A 17,935-nucleotide genomic window follows, 5' to 3' on the forward strand; every position below is an offset into this window, starting at 1 on the left:
AATGGAAAGACCGTTTTCTGCAACCAGAGTCACCGGATGTTGATGGACGTTACAACAAGCGAAGGAGAAGAGTTTTAAAAGAAACATAGTGTGGACACACCAGGAAACTGAATCATTTTTTATTTAGTACGGGATAGAGGGGTAATATATAATAATAGTAATGAATATATCTGTAAATCAACACCATATTTAACCCTTTCATGCACGAATTATGAGAACCCTAATCAAGATTTTTTCCCTGAGTGTTTTCATTTCTCTCTAAACATGAAAAAACAATGTGATTGAAAAATTTCTTATGAAAATAAATAAATAAATAATAAATAAATAGATAAATAAATAAAAAGTTAAAAAAAAGAAAAAAGTAAAAAAAAAAATAAATATATATATAATAATAATAATAATAATAATAATAATAATAATAATAATAATAATAATAATAACAAAAACAATAATAATAATAATAATAATAATAATAATAAGAAGAAGAAGAAGAAGAAGAAGCTGGACACCATGCGTTTAATTTTTGAAGCAAAGAAACATGTATTTACTGATACATTGTGTGAAAAGTATGGGTCGGGGGGGGCTTGTGGTTCTGGGGGCTTATGCTCAGGGGAGAGCTACACAAGGTTACCAATTCATGTCAGAAAAGATTTGTAGTGCCTTAAAACTTTGATAAAGATATGTGTAAAAAAAAAAAAAAAAAAAATCCATGAATATACTGGAGAACAGCTGTAGAATTGCTGTCCACTGTAGTGACCACTATGCATGAAAGGGTTAAATTTGTCAGCATGTTTATGGAATGACTTCTCGTGTCATCTTGCGATAAAAAACAAACAAATGGTCGCATTTGTGATTTAACGGAAAAACTGACATAACGCACTTCTGTTTATTCCACATTTAGTAAATATTGGTAAAGTTTTGCACATATGTCCAATGGGAAAGTGACTACTGATAGACTTTAAACAAAGCCCATTTCCTCTGGGTCTGTATGTCTAGTACATGCCATTTTAAAGTCAGAATGTTTAAAAGATATGTAGCTTGTGAAAAACCGGTCCAATTTTTTCTTGGAAGACTTTTAACAGTAAATCACATTCACGTCTCAACTTGTACTAAATGGGTTATTAATGTTCCAACTTAATAAATGAATTAAGAAAGAAGCATCAGCTAAATAATTGAGGATGGATTCAATAGAAGAGAGGATGAATACGTAGGAAAATTAGTCCGGAGACAAAACTGGTTTGAATTTGCAATATCGTATAAAAGAGCCCGGTTTATGAAAAGAAGCATCTTTTCCATCTTAAGAAAAGACACAATATCCCTGAACCACAGAGAGTTCGATGGAGCTTCAGCAAACTTTCAAAGGTGTGATATACTGCATCATGTCAGAAGGAAGGTAAAAGCCATTATGTGTGATTGTATAAAGTTAACCAGGAAACCAACACCTGGGACTCCAAGTAAAGTTATAAAGGCACTGGACTCAAAATCATAGAGAAATCAGCCCTGGATTTATACAAGAATGAAACATATGGTTGAGGTTGTAAGGATTTTAGTGACATGTATCAAACAGATCTATTTTCACCATATAGATTCAGATAAACATGATGTAGAAACATTAATTACAACAAACAGAGCACGTCAGGATGGTTGTTGTTGGAAAAAAAAAAAATCAACTAGAAAAGCACTCAGAGCGCAGACCTCCGCCAAGCGCAAAAATTCCCCTCATAATCGGTGATACAAATCCTACATTTATTTTTTAAAATAAAATCCACCTTCTGGATCAGATCCGGATCAGCCTTTGAAATGTGATAGAGGACCCCATTGTCAATTCCTGAGTAAAATTTCATGAGTTTTGGTCAATAATTAAGCGAGATATTGGGAAACAAAAATTTTGGCCCCATTTACCACAATGTTAACGAAAATTTCAAAGTGATCCAGAATCCAGGATTTCTTCCAGATCACCCCCAAAAGGTAATCATTTCTTCCTTATCCCATTTCCAACAAACCCTGAAAATTTCATCAAAATCTGGCCATAACTTTTTGAGTTATGTTGCACACTAACGGACAAACAAACAGACAGACAAACAAACCCTGGCAAAAACATAACCTCCTTGGTGGAGGTAATAAAAGAAAAACTAGCATGGCTTTGGGGCAGCTTCCACCATCTGAATACCTGAGCTGAGGTTTTTGTACATAAAGTGGCAACTACCTATTCTAATAAAAGAAGCAGCAACATTTATTTCATTGCATTTTTTATGTGAGATAAAAAAAAAAAAAATGTTGTTTCAATGTAAGCTATTGAGGCATTTTTAATAAGGTTAAAATCATGAAAATTATTGAGTAACAAACAGATCTATTATCTCAGTATAGATTCAGGTAAACATGATGTTGACATATTAATTCTATGTCCTTTCATACCTTGTGCCATAAATTCAGATTTAAGTGACAAAACATTCACTTAAAAAAAAAACCCAAAAACTCTCACAAATATCACACACTGCATCCAAAATGATCAGCCAACCCATTCCAGACCTTTTCTAACTCTACCACAGAGCTGTCACATGGCTCACACAGATAATACGTAATGACTTAGACCAGCCCCTAAACCCACTCCTCATATACTGTCTCCATCAGACTGCAGGTACAGAACTTTAAGGTGGAAGCAGCACGTTTCCACTGGAGCTTTGTCCCCTCTGCTAATGCTGTACTCAATAATTTGTAACTGTGTGTGGTTATGTATGTTCTTCTGTTTAGTTGTTTTGTGGAGTTTGTCCACTGTGTGTTATAAACTTCATATTGTGACGGACTGTTAAAACTAATTTCCCTATGGGGTAATAAAGGCTATCTGTCTATTCCTCTTAACCCATTAAGACCTAGAGCTACTTTTGTGGTAGTTCCCAAATGAATTTTTCTCCATATTTAATCTTTCTTAATCGATTTATCTTTTATTTTAGGCAATGGCTACTGCAACAGTACAGCGGCACAAAATATCGGTTTGTCTATTGACACAGACCAATCAAATGTTAGCATTTGGACTAGAGCCAATCAGGGACACTGTTCCATGAAGTCATTCGTCTCTTGTTTTTTTTTTTTTTTTTTTACTCATAACTACACTAAGTTTCACAAGAAGCAATGCTACATTGAATTCAGTCAATTCAGATCTTAAGCCCCTTTTACACAGCTCTTCTGTTACGGGAATATTTCACCTTTATTCTGGAATGATGTCTGTCTAAACAAAATGGTGGGATAATTTGGTCCCGCCTCTGGAGGTAGTAACAGAGCCGTGATAAAGGTGGAATGATTCTGGACCGCTGTGTAAAAGGAACACCTGTTGTTCCGCAACCAAGGTGTGATGTTTTGATGACGTATTATGTGTGCAACCCCTTTCGCCGGGGAGATTTAAAAATGAGTGTGAACCGTGTACAGTTAAGAAACATATCAACACGACCAGAAAGATCTCAAACAGGGGAGACACCGAGATCCTCGGGTTGTCACTTCGGGCGTAGGACTCTATCCATGCGAACATTTGCGGTATGGTGAAAGACTCTGGAAAGGTTAGCAACACCGCTATGCTCGGGGTATTCATGACGTGCAAGTAGACATCACAATATACGCTGTGCTGTGTCACCGCTCCTTTGATTCCAGAACGCAGGTCCACTGTGGAAAAGTCCAGCCTGTCTCACCTCTGTTACTCCTTTAGCTTGGCTGTGGAAATCAGTCAAAAACAGTGGAAAAAAGGTAGAATCACCATCTCACCTTTTTTCTCAGATCTCTGTGTAAAAGTGCCTTTAATGAACACCTCAACATCTCATTGCACACTTTTATGAATGACATGCAACTGTGCTGGAGTGAAGTTCAGTCCTGATGTCTTTGATAAGGCGTAGCAAGTTCCAGACCATTGTTGAAAGCAGCACAGGCCCGTGCCGTTGTAATGGAATGATCCAGAAGGACAAAGAGCTTGTCTGGGTTTTGGGTCCAAAGCACATTGAGCTCTGTCCACAAGTGGTTCATAAGCCTCCACCAGTGGCGATTTCTCATAGACTGCAAGGGAAGCCCGGCTTCCCCTGAAATTACGAAAATTAAATGGTTAAATATGTACGGTTGTGTTGACATTTTATTGACTACAAATGTGTTAGAACACGTTCATCTCCTAGGCCAGTTCGTTCAGAATCAGCTTTATCACAAATCAACGGACTCGATGTTGTTCACTTCTCATACATTCCCGTTGCGCTGTTTTCTCATATGATCTCTGTTCAGTGCATTTGCCCGTAGACACCCAGCGTCCATGCACTTCTATGGGACTGAGTGGAACAGTTTTTTTCATTGCCTCAAAACTGGACGGTAATTGGATAAATGCCACGATGTTGTCCAGCCCCTGGACGCCCGGCGTGTCTGGGGGTGAATGGAGCTGTGGGCGGAGCTCGGCCAGGCTGGATGCCGGGATTCCACGTGCTGATTGGAGGATCAGTCGAAAGGCTGAATCCCGTTTGATTGACAGCTAGTTTGAGATATTCTCCTTCACTTGACAGAGTTCAGTTTAATACCGTCGCACATTCTGCTGTGAAATCAAGAGAGAAACCATGACGAAATTACTTGTTCATTTCTTGCACTGTAAACTTGGTACAATAAGGTAACTGACCATTGTCTGAAAAAGGAACGGAGGGCCGAATTTATGTTTAAATAACTTGACATTTTTTTTGATGTAAGCCGACAATGAGCTTCCCCTCTCTGAAAGACGAGCAGCCGCCACCGGCCTCCACCTGGAGTTAAGACATACAGCCGGTAGATACAGCACCTGGATCATCCTCTGAGACATTGTCAGTACAGGTTGAATGTTCCATTTGTGTGACACTGCCCTTGAGTCGATCATTTAGTTTGATGGTTGATTCAGTGATGGATAATTCAGTTTTCATGGTCAGCACTTCAGACTTAACATACAAAAGATTACTGGCTGGCGCTGCTTGAAGCTTAGCTTTTAATATTGCTTCAATGTCTTCATATGAAGAGCACAAAGACCTTGAACACAATGGTGGAGCTGAGACAGTCAGAGCTGAGGAAGTGTCATGTCCAGTAGGCTTCAGGAGAGACTGCACTTCTACTCACAGAAATGTGACTCGCTGCCGTGCAATTTATGCCAAATTACACTGAGCAGGAAGTCCGAATCTTCACTGATGTGTGTTTAACTGTGAGTCAGTGTGTTATTAAGCTCAGGTTGTAATCAGTTTTATAGTATATCATCAGCAGCGGTGGTGGCTTTTCTCATGGCTGCCTCTAGAGGAACTTGAATCATCCATAATTTATTCATCACTCTTAGTTACGCGGGGAGAAAAGACATGAAATGAAAAAAAAGTCAAGGCAGAGGTCACATTTCTCACTCAGAGCACAAACAGTACAAAGCCTCCCAACGCAGCAGCACACACAGAAGACACTAGAGCTGTCATTACAGATGTTACTTTTATTTAGATCTCCAGACACATATTTCAGTTACACTGCTGTAGCGCTTTGAAATTTTACAAATATATCAGCAAATTTACAACTTCTCTCTCACCTTTTCCCTCCACTTATTTACTCATTTCTCTCTTCCCTCCAGATTATCAGAACAGAACATTAAGTGTGAAACCCTGCTAGCAGCCTCCATCTTCTGCATAGAAGAATAAAGATCTTCACCAGAAAGAACGAAACACTCATAGTTTTGCTCGATTTAGACATGTATCATCAGTTGAGTCGACTACAAACCTACACATGTCTAGGGCGCCAAAGGATCATTATAATACCAAGGGGTTTTAAGATTGTAGATTTTGAGATTGCCAGGTAATAAGATGTGTTTACACAAAAAGAGAGAAGGAAAATACACAAAATGCATCGTTAAGCCACTTCCTCGAGTTGAGAACTTGACATAATAATACTTAATAATCAGTATGAGTAGAAATAAATGATCTTTGGCATACTGACTATGACAAGGTGCCACAAACTGACTTTAATTTAACAAGGTTGTGAACCAGTGCTAAAGAGGATCTTAAAATGGGTAATTCACTGAGACTACCGTCAGGGGATTGGTAATATAATTAGTAGATTGTGAAATACCTTCTGGGCAAAAGATGATGTTTGACGAATGGTTCAAAGAAAAGGTTGATGATCTGGAAAATGATCATATCCTCAGTAAATTTTATGTGAATCTGCAAGTTACGCTGTGATGGTTCTTGTGAAATAGTGGAAATTTGTCATAAATATCATAAAGATCCACATGAAGTTTGATAAAAATGCAGAATTTACTGTTTAGTGTAAATTCTCAATATTTTAGCCTTGACTTTTTCTGAATGAAAGAAGTTGGACTAATGTAGGAAAGAGCCCATCATCTGGAGAACATACGTGTGCTTATCATGTGTCAAGTATGTATAAGACTGATCAAATTTCTTTAAAGCAGTGATTCCCAACCTTTTTTGGCTCGTGACCCCATTTTAACATCACAAATTTCTGGTGACCCCAGACATTCAAAAGTGAGCCTATTTTATTTTTTTGCTAGAACGGATTTGTTTTTGAATACATAATAGTTTGCTATACTATGTTGCAAATAAATGTTAATTTTAGATGACATTTAGTCTATATAATGTATATTATTATGGACAGACGCAGAAAAGCCAGGTGTAGATTACTGCACAAAGTGAGAATTTGATTTTCCTTGGTCAGGATATGTACAGTCAGTCCAGTTTGGATTTACAAGGCTGACAATTAATACTGAACAAACAAGAACTCAAACTATGAATTATGAAAGAGCTGCGCATCTGAAACTGACCACAATGAACATTTGACAGATAAACAGTACCACAGTGCTTCAGTTTCAGCTGCGCAGTTTGTCATGTCTTTTATGGATTGGGATTGTCTCTCTCAACTCACCATATACTTTTTATTAAGTAAGTTTTTATTTTTATCAATTACAAGAAATTTCAGGCGACTCCATTTGAATTCCAGGCGACCCCACATGGGGTCCCGACCCCAAGGTTGAAAAACACTGCTTTAATGTATTTTGCTTATTGTGGCACTTACAGTCTGTAATACATTCATCCAATGCGGAATGTGAATTTGCACAGATTGTGTAATCAACCAAATCTTTTAGAGGGAGTAAATACTCATGAGAAATGTCAAACAAAATAATAAAAAAAAAGACTTTTACGTCAGCTGTGTGTACAAAGTTCACATTTTGGCATGCAGTGGCACAAAAAAGTGTCCTACGTAAAAATGTCACTGGAGCCACTGGAGAAAATGAATGTGCTTAGTAGATCTCTGTAAAATCTGCTTGAAGATTTTGATATAAAGTGAAAATTGGATTACAGTAAGTTCTGCTGATTCATTGACTGATGTTTTAATCCTTTTTCCCATCGCTAGCAGGGCCGTAATAATCATTCCCCTTCTGTCGAGTCTGTAAGAAAGAACAGTAAAGTAAGGCCACACCGTAGTCACAGAAACTGATCTCTCTTCGACTTCTGCGTTTTCTATTTCAGCTTATGGAGGGCAGGAGGTGATGACCCACTTGAGCCACTGACCTGGTGACCGTCCTTACAGCACAAGACGTCCCACATCCTGGCAGCGTCTATGAAACATAAAAAATACCCCACAGACTGGCCAGAGGTATAGTACACACCAAAGGACCCACACGCACACACAGAGGTTTAAAACATAGAGCATTCACACACAGATACAGGCACATTCAGCAGAAACACACATGCACGCACCTCAACAATCACACTCACATAAAAGGAACACACACTCCGACACCCGCACAACTATACACTTACAGAATGAGAAATATACACTCTTTCATTTGGATGGACTTTTTTTCAGATTCCACGTTAAATGAAGTTTTTACAGGTATGTTGACAACAAAATTAAGATAAAGACCCGCAAAAGCACACTGGTGTACAGCATGAGTGTTTGTGTCAGTGTGGGGACCCTGTTTACCCGCTAACGAGATCTAAGGGGAGGATGATGATATGTATGTGTATGTGTGTGTGTGTGTGTGTGTGCCAGTGTTTGTTGTGTATTTTGTATGTATGCAGTATAGATTTCTTGCCACAACAGAGGTCCAGGGGAGTGATAAATTGAGCTGACAAACACCGTGGAAAGATCTGTCCCATCTGTCCAGCCTGGAAAGCCCCAGTCTCTGCAGTGGTGTCATCTCTCTCTCATGGTTTTAAGACTTGTCGAGCCTATGTGTGTGTGTGTCAGTGTGTGTGAGTGTATGTTGTTTTCTGTGTGTATGTGTGTGGCTTTGTGCTGGAGCCAAAGTCCCTGTGTTTTAGCCCAGCTGTCAGGGAATGAGTCCGAGCAGGGCTGCACAAAAGCACACAAACCCTCCAGACACGGAGCATTGAAAATGAAGTCACTATGATCCAAAATCCCCAGAGTCTCTCAGTCTCTGTCTTTCAGTTTCTCGTCCGCTCTCGCATGTACACAGCGCTGCTTCTTCTCCCATTCTTCTTCTTCATTGTCTGTGTGTGTGGTGGAGAGAGACGGCCGAGCTGAACGTCCTCCAAAATACTTTCCCCTCTCCACAAAAGGCCCTTGTTGATGTTTTGGATGTCTGTTGGTTGACATTTTCCTGTAGCGAAGGGCGTGTGTCACATGACTTTCTCTGGGTCTTGCCATTTACAAGGGAAATGAGAGAAATCACCGCGTGTATCCTCGGTGTGTGTATGTGTAGTGTGTGTGTCTGTGTGTTTGTGAATGTGTGCGTGGTCGGGCGGTTATGTGCATGGATGTGTGTGTGTGTGTTCACATTTATGAGAGTAGAAACTTTACTAGAGCAGAGACACAGACAGTCACAGAAAGGTGGTAAAGGACAGGTGGAGACTGCCGGCTGCTGCTCTTGGGTCCTGTAGGGTCCTGAGAGTCTATGGACCCCTGGGCCAACAGAGCCTGAACACACAGACAGACAGACAGACAGACAGACAGACAGGAGGAGAGACAGGTAGGAGGACAGAAGAACAGGAGGACAGACGGACAAGAGGACAGACAGACAGGAGGATGGACAGACAGATGGACAGACAGGAGGACAGACAGAAGAACAGACAGATAGGAGGATGGACAGAAGGACAGATAGACAAGAGGACAGACAGACAGGAGGAAAGACAGGTAGGAGGACAGACAGACAGGCAGAAGGACAGACAGACAAACAGGAGGACAGACAGACAGAAGGAAAGACAGACAGACAGGAGGACAGACAGGCAGAATAACAGACAGACAGGAGGATGGACAGAAGGACAGACAGACAAGAGGACAGACAGACAGACAGACAGGAGGACAGACAGGCAGAATAACAGACAGACAGGAGGATGGACAGAAGGACAGACAGACAAGAGGACAGACAGACAGACAGGAGGACAGACAGGCAGAATAACAGACAGACAGGAGGACAGACAGACAGACAGGAGGATGGACAGAAGGATAGATAGACAAGAGGATAGGCAGACCAAAGGAAAAACAGACAGGAGGACAGACAGATGGACAGGAGGACAGACAGACAGGAGGACAGGCAGATGGACAGACAGGAGAACAGATGGACAGGAGGACAGACAGACAGATGGACAGGAGGACAGACAGACAGACAGGAGGACCAACAGAAGGACAGACAGACGGAAGGACAGAAAAAGAAAGAAAGAAAGACCGACAGGAGGACAGACAGACAGGAGGACAGACAAACAGAAAGACAGAAAAGAAAGGAAGAGATGAGGGGAAAAAGGGAGATGGAAAAGAGGTAAAAGGGGTAGAAAAAGAGAAAAGGGCATTAGTTAAAAACACTTCAAACCAAATTTTCATAAAGATAATAAAGGTGGAATCAATACAAAGAGTAAAATAATGTCCACTATAGTAAGACCAGAAACTAATGTTAAATGGACTGATGTCAAGTAAGACAGACTACATTAATGTTCTGGGAAAAAAAAAAAAAAAAAGGAAAAACAGAAAATGATAATGAAAATTAGGACTTGGCTTCATTATCTGTGTAGCTCTGTTGGGAAATGCAGGTGTGTTCTACAAGGTCATAGACTGCATTAGTATTTTGGGATATTTAGGGAGGAACTTTGACGTCATTCATTGGTTTCTGAACTGCCAGTAATTTGCAGTTTGGCTGCCACCATGTCGGCTTTTTGGAGCCAGAAGTGACCATATTTTGGACAAAACGGGGTGTAACTATAGGAGCCCAAGGAGTCGGAGTCGAGCTAACGCTAAACACTAGCTTACTGACTCAAACACTGACAAAGTCATTTTACATCTTACATTTTCTCATCCAGATCTACCAATCCAATCTTGACATGGCAGATACCAACACTTCTGTTTCACCTGAGAGCTGATAATGGGGGAGAATTTGAAGATGGACCAGATCACTTATTACAGGGTCCAAATAAAACAGATGAGTCCACAATGACTCCTGGGAGAAAAAATATTGACCTAATACATTTAGAGAGAACACAAATGGGAACCAGGGCCTTTTGAAGCCAGTTCTAGTGATAATCAGTAGAATTACAACATTGAGGTACTTGTGCATTGGCTTCATTTTTCAACCAAGTCATAACCAGATTTTTTAACTATAATAAAACTCCTGTAGCCCAGAGGCAACACATACTAACCACTTATCAAGCTGAGTGGAGCCAGTTACGAACGCAAACAGATCTTCACAATTTTTTTTTAGGTCTTAAAAGAGTCATAATGATTGAAAAATGTCTTAAAATGTGATCATGAATAGAGAGAAAAAGAGTTTACTGCAAATCATCACAAAAATGTGGTGCAATTACACATGAAATGGGACTCAACGGAGCTCCTCAACTTCATCATCCAAAACTTAGTGAGAATTTATACATACCGGTAAAACTATTTCTTTATATGAGTGTAAGTAAACATCCGGTACACTGCAAACAACACTATGTATAACAGCATTAAAAATTTGATTATTCCGGTGACCCTTATGGCTTATTTTTCATAAATATTCTCAGAAATACCATTCGCATTCCCACCCGTCCACCCCCAGCACATATGGCATGGGGGAGCCATGTAATAAAATGATAGCGTACAGATGACACTTGACTTTTACCTGCCAGGAAGAAAACCGAGCAAGAGAACAAGAAGAGTTCTTCTGCCATGGAATATAACTTACCAGAATTCACACTCAGCATATGTTTTTCACACCTGCTCAAGTCTAGTTATTTATTTATTAGTATAAAAATGCCTTACAGGTGTTGAATCCAGGAAATTGTGTAGATTTTTTTTTTTACAAGTTTTCTTAATAACACAGCAACTATTTTTTAATATTAATCTGTAATCGGGAATTATTACACTACCAGTCAAAAGTTTGGATCAACTTCTCATTTAAATGGACCACAGATGACCAACAAGTGCTCAACATCACTGGGAACTCCTTCAAGACTTTTTTTGAAACTGTTTCAGGTGACTACCTCATGAAGCTCATCGAGAGAATGCCAAGAATGTGCAAAGCTGTAATAAAAGCAAAATGTGGCTATTTTGAAGAATCTACAATATAAAACAGGCTTTGAGTTATGTCACACTTTTTTTAAACTCTGTAATTCCATATGTATTCATTCATAGTTTTGATGCCTTCAGTGAAAATCTATAATGTAAATAGTCATGAAAATAAAGAAAAAACAAGTGAGTCCAAACTTCTGACTGGTAGTGTATGTCTTATAAATTAAGAAATTTAGTTTAGTTAGTTTTATCTTTTGAGGAGCAAATATAAAACAAAAATTTAACACAAACTAAAATTACATACACATGAAATAACTGCATGCAATGAGTATGAAAACAGAAGATGAGGCAGAGTGGATGTAAAGGAAAACATCTTTTTAAAAACCCAAAATGTTAGGTCCATAATTAGAAGTGCTAAAAACATCTAAAAGTATGCAATCAAATCTGCTCACCTCCTCACACTTGAATTCATCTGAGGGGATGCACTTCTGGCCTCCATCCTGTAATACAAGAACTCATTATGAGAAAGTATCAGAAACCCATAATTACTCTCCTTTATGAGTGTTGTTTCATACTTTTCATTGTCTGCCCACTCACATTCAAGATAATGAACTCTGATTAGTCCAGATTAATTAATGGTGTATTTTTGTGACTTTCAGGGCATAATTGCAGGATGTTGTTCTCCAACCAATCTTAAACTCAAAAATCCTGTGATTGGCTCAGCAGCGTTTAAGTGACATTCGAGTTTCTTAAGAAGAACAGGAAACTGCTAAGTAGGGCTCAGTAACTTTACTATCAGTGAAAGGAGCCGCAGTAATATAAGTGTAAACAAAGATACACACACACATACACACACAGCATCACAGTTTCCATTTATCTCTGTCTTCCATCAGCTTCTTTGTCAGCGCTTCATTAGCATATCTCCTCCCGTTGCCTGGGTGGGAGAGCCAATCAGATCTTATCGCTCAATGAGAAGGAAGAAAAGGCTTTTCAGTGACGGGAAATAATCGAGAGCAGAAAAAGAAGCCTGGAAACGCGTCATGCTGGATCATTATCATTTTCTCTGAAATGCTCAAATTCACAAATATATAACCATGTGCACATACACTAGTTTGTTATAGTGATCATTAAACTATGTGGATGAATGATTATCATATTGACTATTACTGCGGTAACCTCCTCTGACACTATACGCCTCTGCAGGTCTGTTTCTTATAAAATACAGCTCTGCATGGCTTACACAAGAAGGATAGCTATATTCATGTGCTCTGGGAAAATGCAACAATTCAGAAAGCAAATTCACAGTAGCATGTGCCATACTGCATCCAAAGGAGGACTGTGTAAAGCAACATTATATGTTTTTATCCATATCTCACATTTTTAATATCAGATCTCTGTCTCTTCAGCAGTCCCTCTGTATTTGTCTGTCTCTTTCACTGTCTGCTTCTTTCCAAATGTAACTTCATCTCCACTGCGTGAGCATATTTACTGGAAATACATACAGTAATGTGCACTGGCATTACAGATATTGGGAAATGGCTTTGAAAGTGCTGAGGGACAGCAGTTTGCATCACTGTCATTTTGTTTTATGAGCAACCACAGAGGACTAGGAGGTGCATTAAAGCCCCACATGTTTAGGATTTAGGAGGATTGTAACATTACTGTATGTAGTATTCATAGTCGTGTGTTTGTTGGTCTATCACCTGTTTTTGTCACTTTAGAAAGAGCTTTGAAGGTACAAAGGGAGCAGATCCTCTTCCACAGAATCTGTCGCATTGGAACATAATATTTCCACAGAAGCTCAGAACAAACAAACAAACCAAACACTGGCCGTAGAAAGAGTATTTCGCATTTTTAGCAGTGACTGTAGGTCACTACTGCAGGTAATACTACCCACTGTAGGTGAGTTACTGTAAACATAGAGGACAAATATCTGTAAAGGCATATAATTAACCCTTTATCGAGCAATTGACTATTTTTGGTCATTTCCACACACATTACAAGATGGTGACAGAACCAGTTCCAGTGAGACAGCAATCTCAGGTCCAATGTGGTCTACAGAGTCTGCAAAGTCCACCTGAGTGTACCTGCTTTGTTAGGTACCATGAAGTAATGGTACTAATGTAAGAAAATGATCTTCAAAGGGATAATGTGGATGTGGACAGGGGTCTGGATCAGCACTTCTGTTGGTCTAATGTTCTAAAATACATGTTACTTTCACTTTACATGTATTTTTCTTGCATTATTTATATTGACTTCTTGATTTTTTTTTTTTGGTATATTTGTACAAGGAACCACATATGGTAATTTCACTGATTTTGACATTCTACAAGACAATAAAAAAGTAATAAAGTTTTTTTTATGTCTTCCAATAGCACACCAAGGTTGATTTTTTTCATTTCAGAGTATTTTTATGAGTGAATTATAAAGGGTTAAGTACATATTAGCCAAAAATCCTTGAGTAATTTAAGGAATTATTAAAAACCTCACTCTGAGTGTTTAACTGCTCATTTTAGCTTTTCTGACTCACTTTAAGCAGTGTCATTTGTTCCTAGATCTCATTAATTAAGCAAACAAATTTGATGATAAAATATTCAAAGCAGCCTCATGAATCACGTCCAGAATTACACAACTAAAAACCAAGTCTTATAAACCCCACAAAGGCCATCGCTAAACATACACGTAGCTCAAGCCTCACTTGGTGTCAAACGATCTGACAGATTTTAAAACTGATGCATTACTTATTGTGCAGACCCAAAGATGCCAGATGTTTGTGAGTGTGTATACTATATAGAGGTTGGATGTGTGCAGGTCTTCATGTTGTTTTAACTCTGTTCATGTGTGCGGTCTCTAGAGAATTCACATTAAAGCAGCCAACACAGATGTCCTCCAACAAGTGCACCCTACAAAATCTATGCACTCCTGTCATAGCAACATCTGTACTGGCTCAGTTATGTCAGCTGAATGGAGGATTTCCAAATCCCCCCAAAAACCTGCTGTATAAACTGAACAAGGCACTGGCACCAAACCTGCCACAACACGCCACCTCGGAGCTCAAAGGCTGTCTGCTGGCTTGGCATAAAGGGATGCAGCAGTGACCCTGAGGCGGGAGCCTGAGTTTAGGCAGGATTTACAATAAGCAAAGAAGAGGCAGGAGTAGAGACGGTACAATATACTTCAATTTGGTAAAACAGTGTCCTCTTCAGTTAAGACAACTTGATCAGTACAAAAAATGTATTTTAAAAAAACATTAGCATGAGCATGACTCTTAAACTAATGTTAGCGAAAATGTCTTGGTAGAAGAAAAACCAAAACAGATTGTTTTACATAATTCATCATCATTCATTTACAATTCAAACCTCAGTTTTATTTTGCTGTATTTGTAAATCCTAGGTCACTTTTTGTTGTCATTCATCATTAATTGGTCAAATAAGAGATTACCCCCTGGAATTAACTAAGCAAATGATTCAGATCCTTCCACTGGATAATTACTAGTGATATGTTTCAGCTGCAACAGGTTTTTTAACCACAACTTCTCATATCTTTAACAACCATTACTTTGATAGAGAATAAAGATTGGACTGTGTTTCAATGGAAAAAGGTCTGATGTGGTCAGATGAGTCCAGATTAGAGCGGCACAATATATCATTTGAGCATCATCATCATCATAATGTACATGTGCGCAATAGTCACATCGCAGGTCCTGCGATGTAGAAAGCAAATGAACTCAACATGTTCTCATCTAATTTCAGGGTTACTTGACACACACGGTGCGCAGTGATCCACCAATCACAATCTTTCTTAATCAGTTTACTGAAACAGACCATGCCCCTGCCCATGGAGTGAGTTGCTCGTAACAACATTGAAAAATGAGACACAAACAAGAGAAAATCACAGAAAACTAAGACTTGGTGCCAAAAGAAAAGCAACGTCAGTTATCTGGAATTGTTTCAGCTACAAGAAGGATGATACTGAAACATTCTGTGTGGACAGTGCCTTGCACCTGTTGCCACAATGAGAGGTAACACAACTAATTAGTTTGATCATTTACATCAGGACTACACAGCTATTATATCCTGCCGAGTAGTTTTTCCATATCGCAATATATATCGCAGGATTAAAAAAAAATCGCAATGTCAGTTTTAACCAATATTGAGCAGCCCTAGTCCAGATTGACCCTGTTCCAGAGTGATGGGTGTATCAGGGTGAGAAAAGTGGTAGATGAAGTGATTACCCATCATGCCTAGTGCTTACAGTACAAACCTGTGGGGGCAGTGATATGATCTGGGGTTGGTTCAGTCGGTCAGGTCTAGGTTCAGTAATGTTATGTGTCTAAAAGGTCAGCTGAACCAGAATATACTGAATGACCAGGTCTGAACATCAGTGGATTTTCATCAGGATCCAATTGTTTTGGTTCAGAGAGCATGAGACATTATTTTCACTCATGGATAGGACACCACAGAGTCCAAACCTGAACCACACTGAGAACCTTTGGGATGTGATGGTGAAGACTTTACACAGCGGTCCCACTCAAACCATCAATACAAGATTATAGTTTAAAAGTATTGCTAAACTAGCTTGATGCTAATATTGTGGTATTCATTGTGACCTTCATGCATGGCATTGTTTATACCATATCAAATGCATCCTTTAATTAACCCTAAAGATGAGATAATGGAATATTGTTTGTGTGACTGTTAAACTGTATTCTTAATAGTCACCTTTTTTGTTCCCTTAAAGATCCAGTGTGTAAGATTTAGGTCTATTTAACCCCATAAAGCCTGAACCATTAAATCATTGTCAAACAATTCCAGTTCTTTGAAACTGGAGCCTTTCTTGGTCCTTCTGAACAGCCCCCCAAATTTTTTGTCAGATATCAATTTCCATGTATGAGTAATAATAATAATAATAATAATAATAATAATAATAATAATAATAATAATAATAATATAACACAAACATGTCTAACAAATTGGTAATTTCTTTTTAAAACTGGCAAAGTTCTGCCTCCTTCCTCATTTATGACAATCTCGTAGTGTAACTGGAAAGGCCTCTGGTGAATGAATTCCTCCCCCCATTTGGATTATCTGTGTATTTCTTGTATCTAATTGTATACATCAGGTTTTACAAGAAAAAAAAATCACATTGATCATATAGAGCACAGGTGTCAAACATGTGGCCCGGGGGCCAAATCCGGCCCGCCAAAGGGTCCAAGTCTGGCCCTTTGGGTGAAGCTGTGAAATGCAAAAATTACACTAAGATATTAACAATCATTTTAGTTCAGGTTCCACATTCAGACCAATTCAATCTCAAGTGGGTCAGACCAGTAAAATGCTTTCATAATAACATATAAATAATGACAACTCCAAATTTTTCTCTTTGTAAATGTAAATATTTTCATGTATTTACACAAAAACAAAGTTTAATTTCGCAAAAAAATGTGAATAACCTGAACAAATATGAACAACGTGAAATGTCTTGAGAGAAGTAAGTACAATTTAAACAATATTCTGCCTGTTATTAAATGTTTTGTGTGTTTGTAGATCCACTGTGATCTGTAACGTACACGTGTAAATGATAAATTGAGGCATAATATTGTTAAAATTACACTTATTTTTTCAGTTTGTTCATGTTATTCATATCTTTTGAAAGGATAGTTTGTAGATGTAAACCTTTTCATAATGTAAATTTACTTTTTTTGCTCTTAAACATAGAAAAAAGTTTGGAGTTGACATTATTTATATATTATGTTATTATTTTACCGGTCCGGCCCATTTCAGGTCAAATTTAGCTGAATGTGGCCCCTGAAGTAAAATGAGTTTGACAGCCCTGATATAGAGGGTTTCAAAACTCATGTATCAAATACGATACGTTTGGTGTTATAGGGTTAAATACAAGAATGGAACATAATATTATTCCACAGATACCACCATGTTTCTGTGGTAGAACTGACTTCTTTTTTCTGATTTATGGCAGGTGGCATCCCCTGGAACGGTGCATTATTGTTAGCTACAATGTGGGAGTACATAATTAATATCCCCTTAACTGAAAAAAACAAACACTCTAGCCTAACCTAGAATCTTTTGGGTTCCACCATAGGGGAGGGTGAGGGAGGGTATTCAATTTGCTGTAATCTGCCACTTCACCATGTGATGTCACTAAATATTAGAATATTAATATTATGCAGAACCTTTAAATGGAGTTCCATTTGAAACTCTTTGGTTAAATGTCTTTTCCAGTCCATTATATGTCGATGCATTCTATAATTTAAGCCCTTTACATAATGGATAGCAATTTTTACTGGCCTTTAACCTACAGCCTTAACACCTCCTCCCTGTACATAATGGATGTTTTTTTTTTTTTTTTTACTCTCCCTGGAATGGTAAAATGACGCTAATGTGTATGAAGGTGAAAAAGAGCAATGCACATAAACCTTTTCTGCTCATTCCTCTTCCCTCTTGTCTGC

General features: G+C 38.6%; 1 protein-coding gene across 1 annotated transcript in view; it reads right to left on the reverse strand.

The window, feature by feature from the left end:
- Window positions 1-5,432: 5,432 nt before the first annotated feature.
- gfra2b (GDNF family receptor alpha 2b) overlaps window positions 5,433-17,935 on the reverse strand; it is a 162,584-nt gene continuing 150,081 nt past the window's right edge. Inside the window, exons 9-11 of the mRNA XM_030150505.1 lie at window positions 11,922-11,969; window positions 7,006-8,910; window positions 5,433-6,410 (exon numbers count right to left, since the gene is read on the reverse strand). Of these exons, the coding sequence (XP_030006365.1) occupies window positions 8,773-8,910; window positions 11,922-11,969 (186 nt within the window). The 3' untranslated portion in view covers window positions 5,433-6,410; window positions 7,006-8,772. The remainder of the gene's footprint in view (window positions 6,411-7,005; window positions 8,911-11,921; window positions 11,970-17,935) is intronic.

This window comes from Sphaeramia orbicularis, chromosome 12, assembly GCF_902148855.1.
Source record: "Sphaeramia orbicularis chromosome 12, fSphaOr1.1, whole genome shotgun sequence".
NCBI lineage: Eukaryota > Metazoa > Chordata > Actinopteri > Kurtiformes > Apogonidae > Sphaeramia > Sphaeramia orbicularis.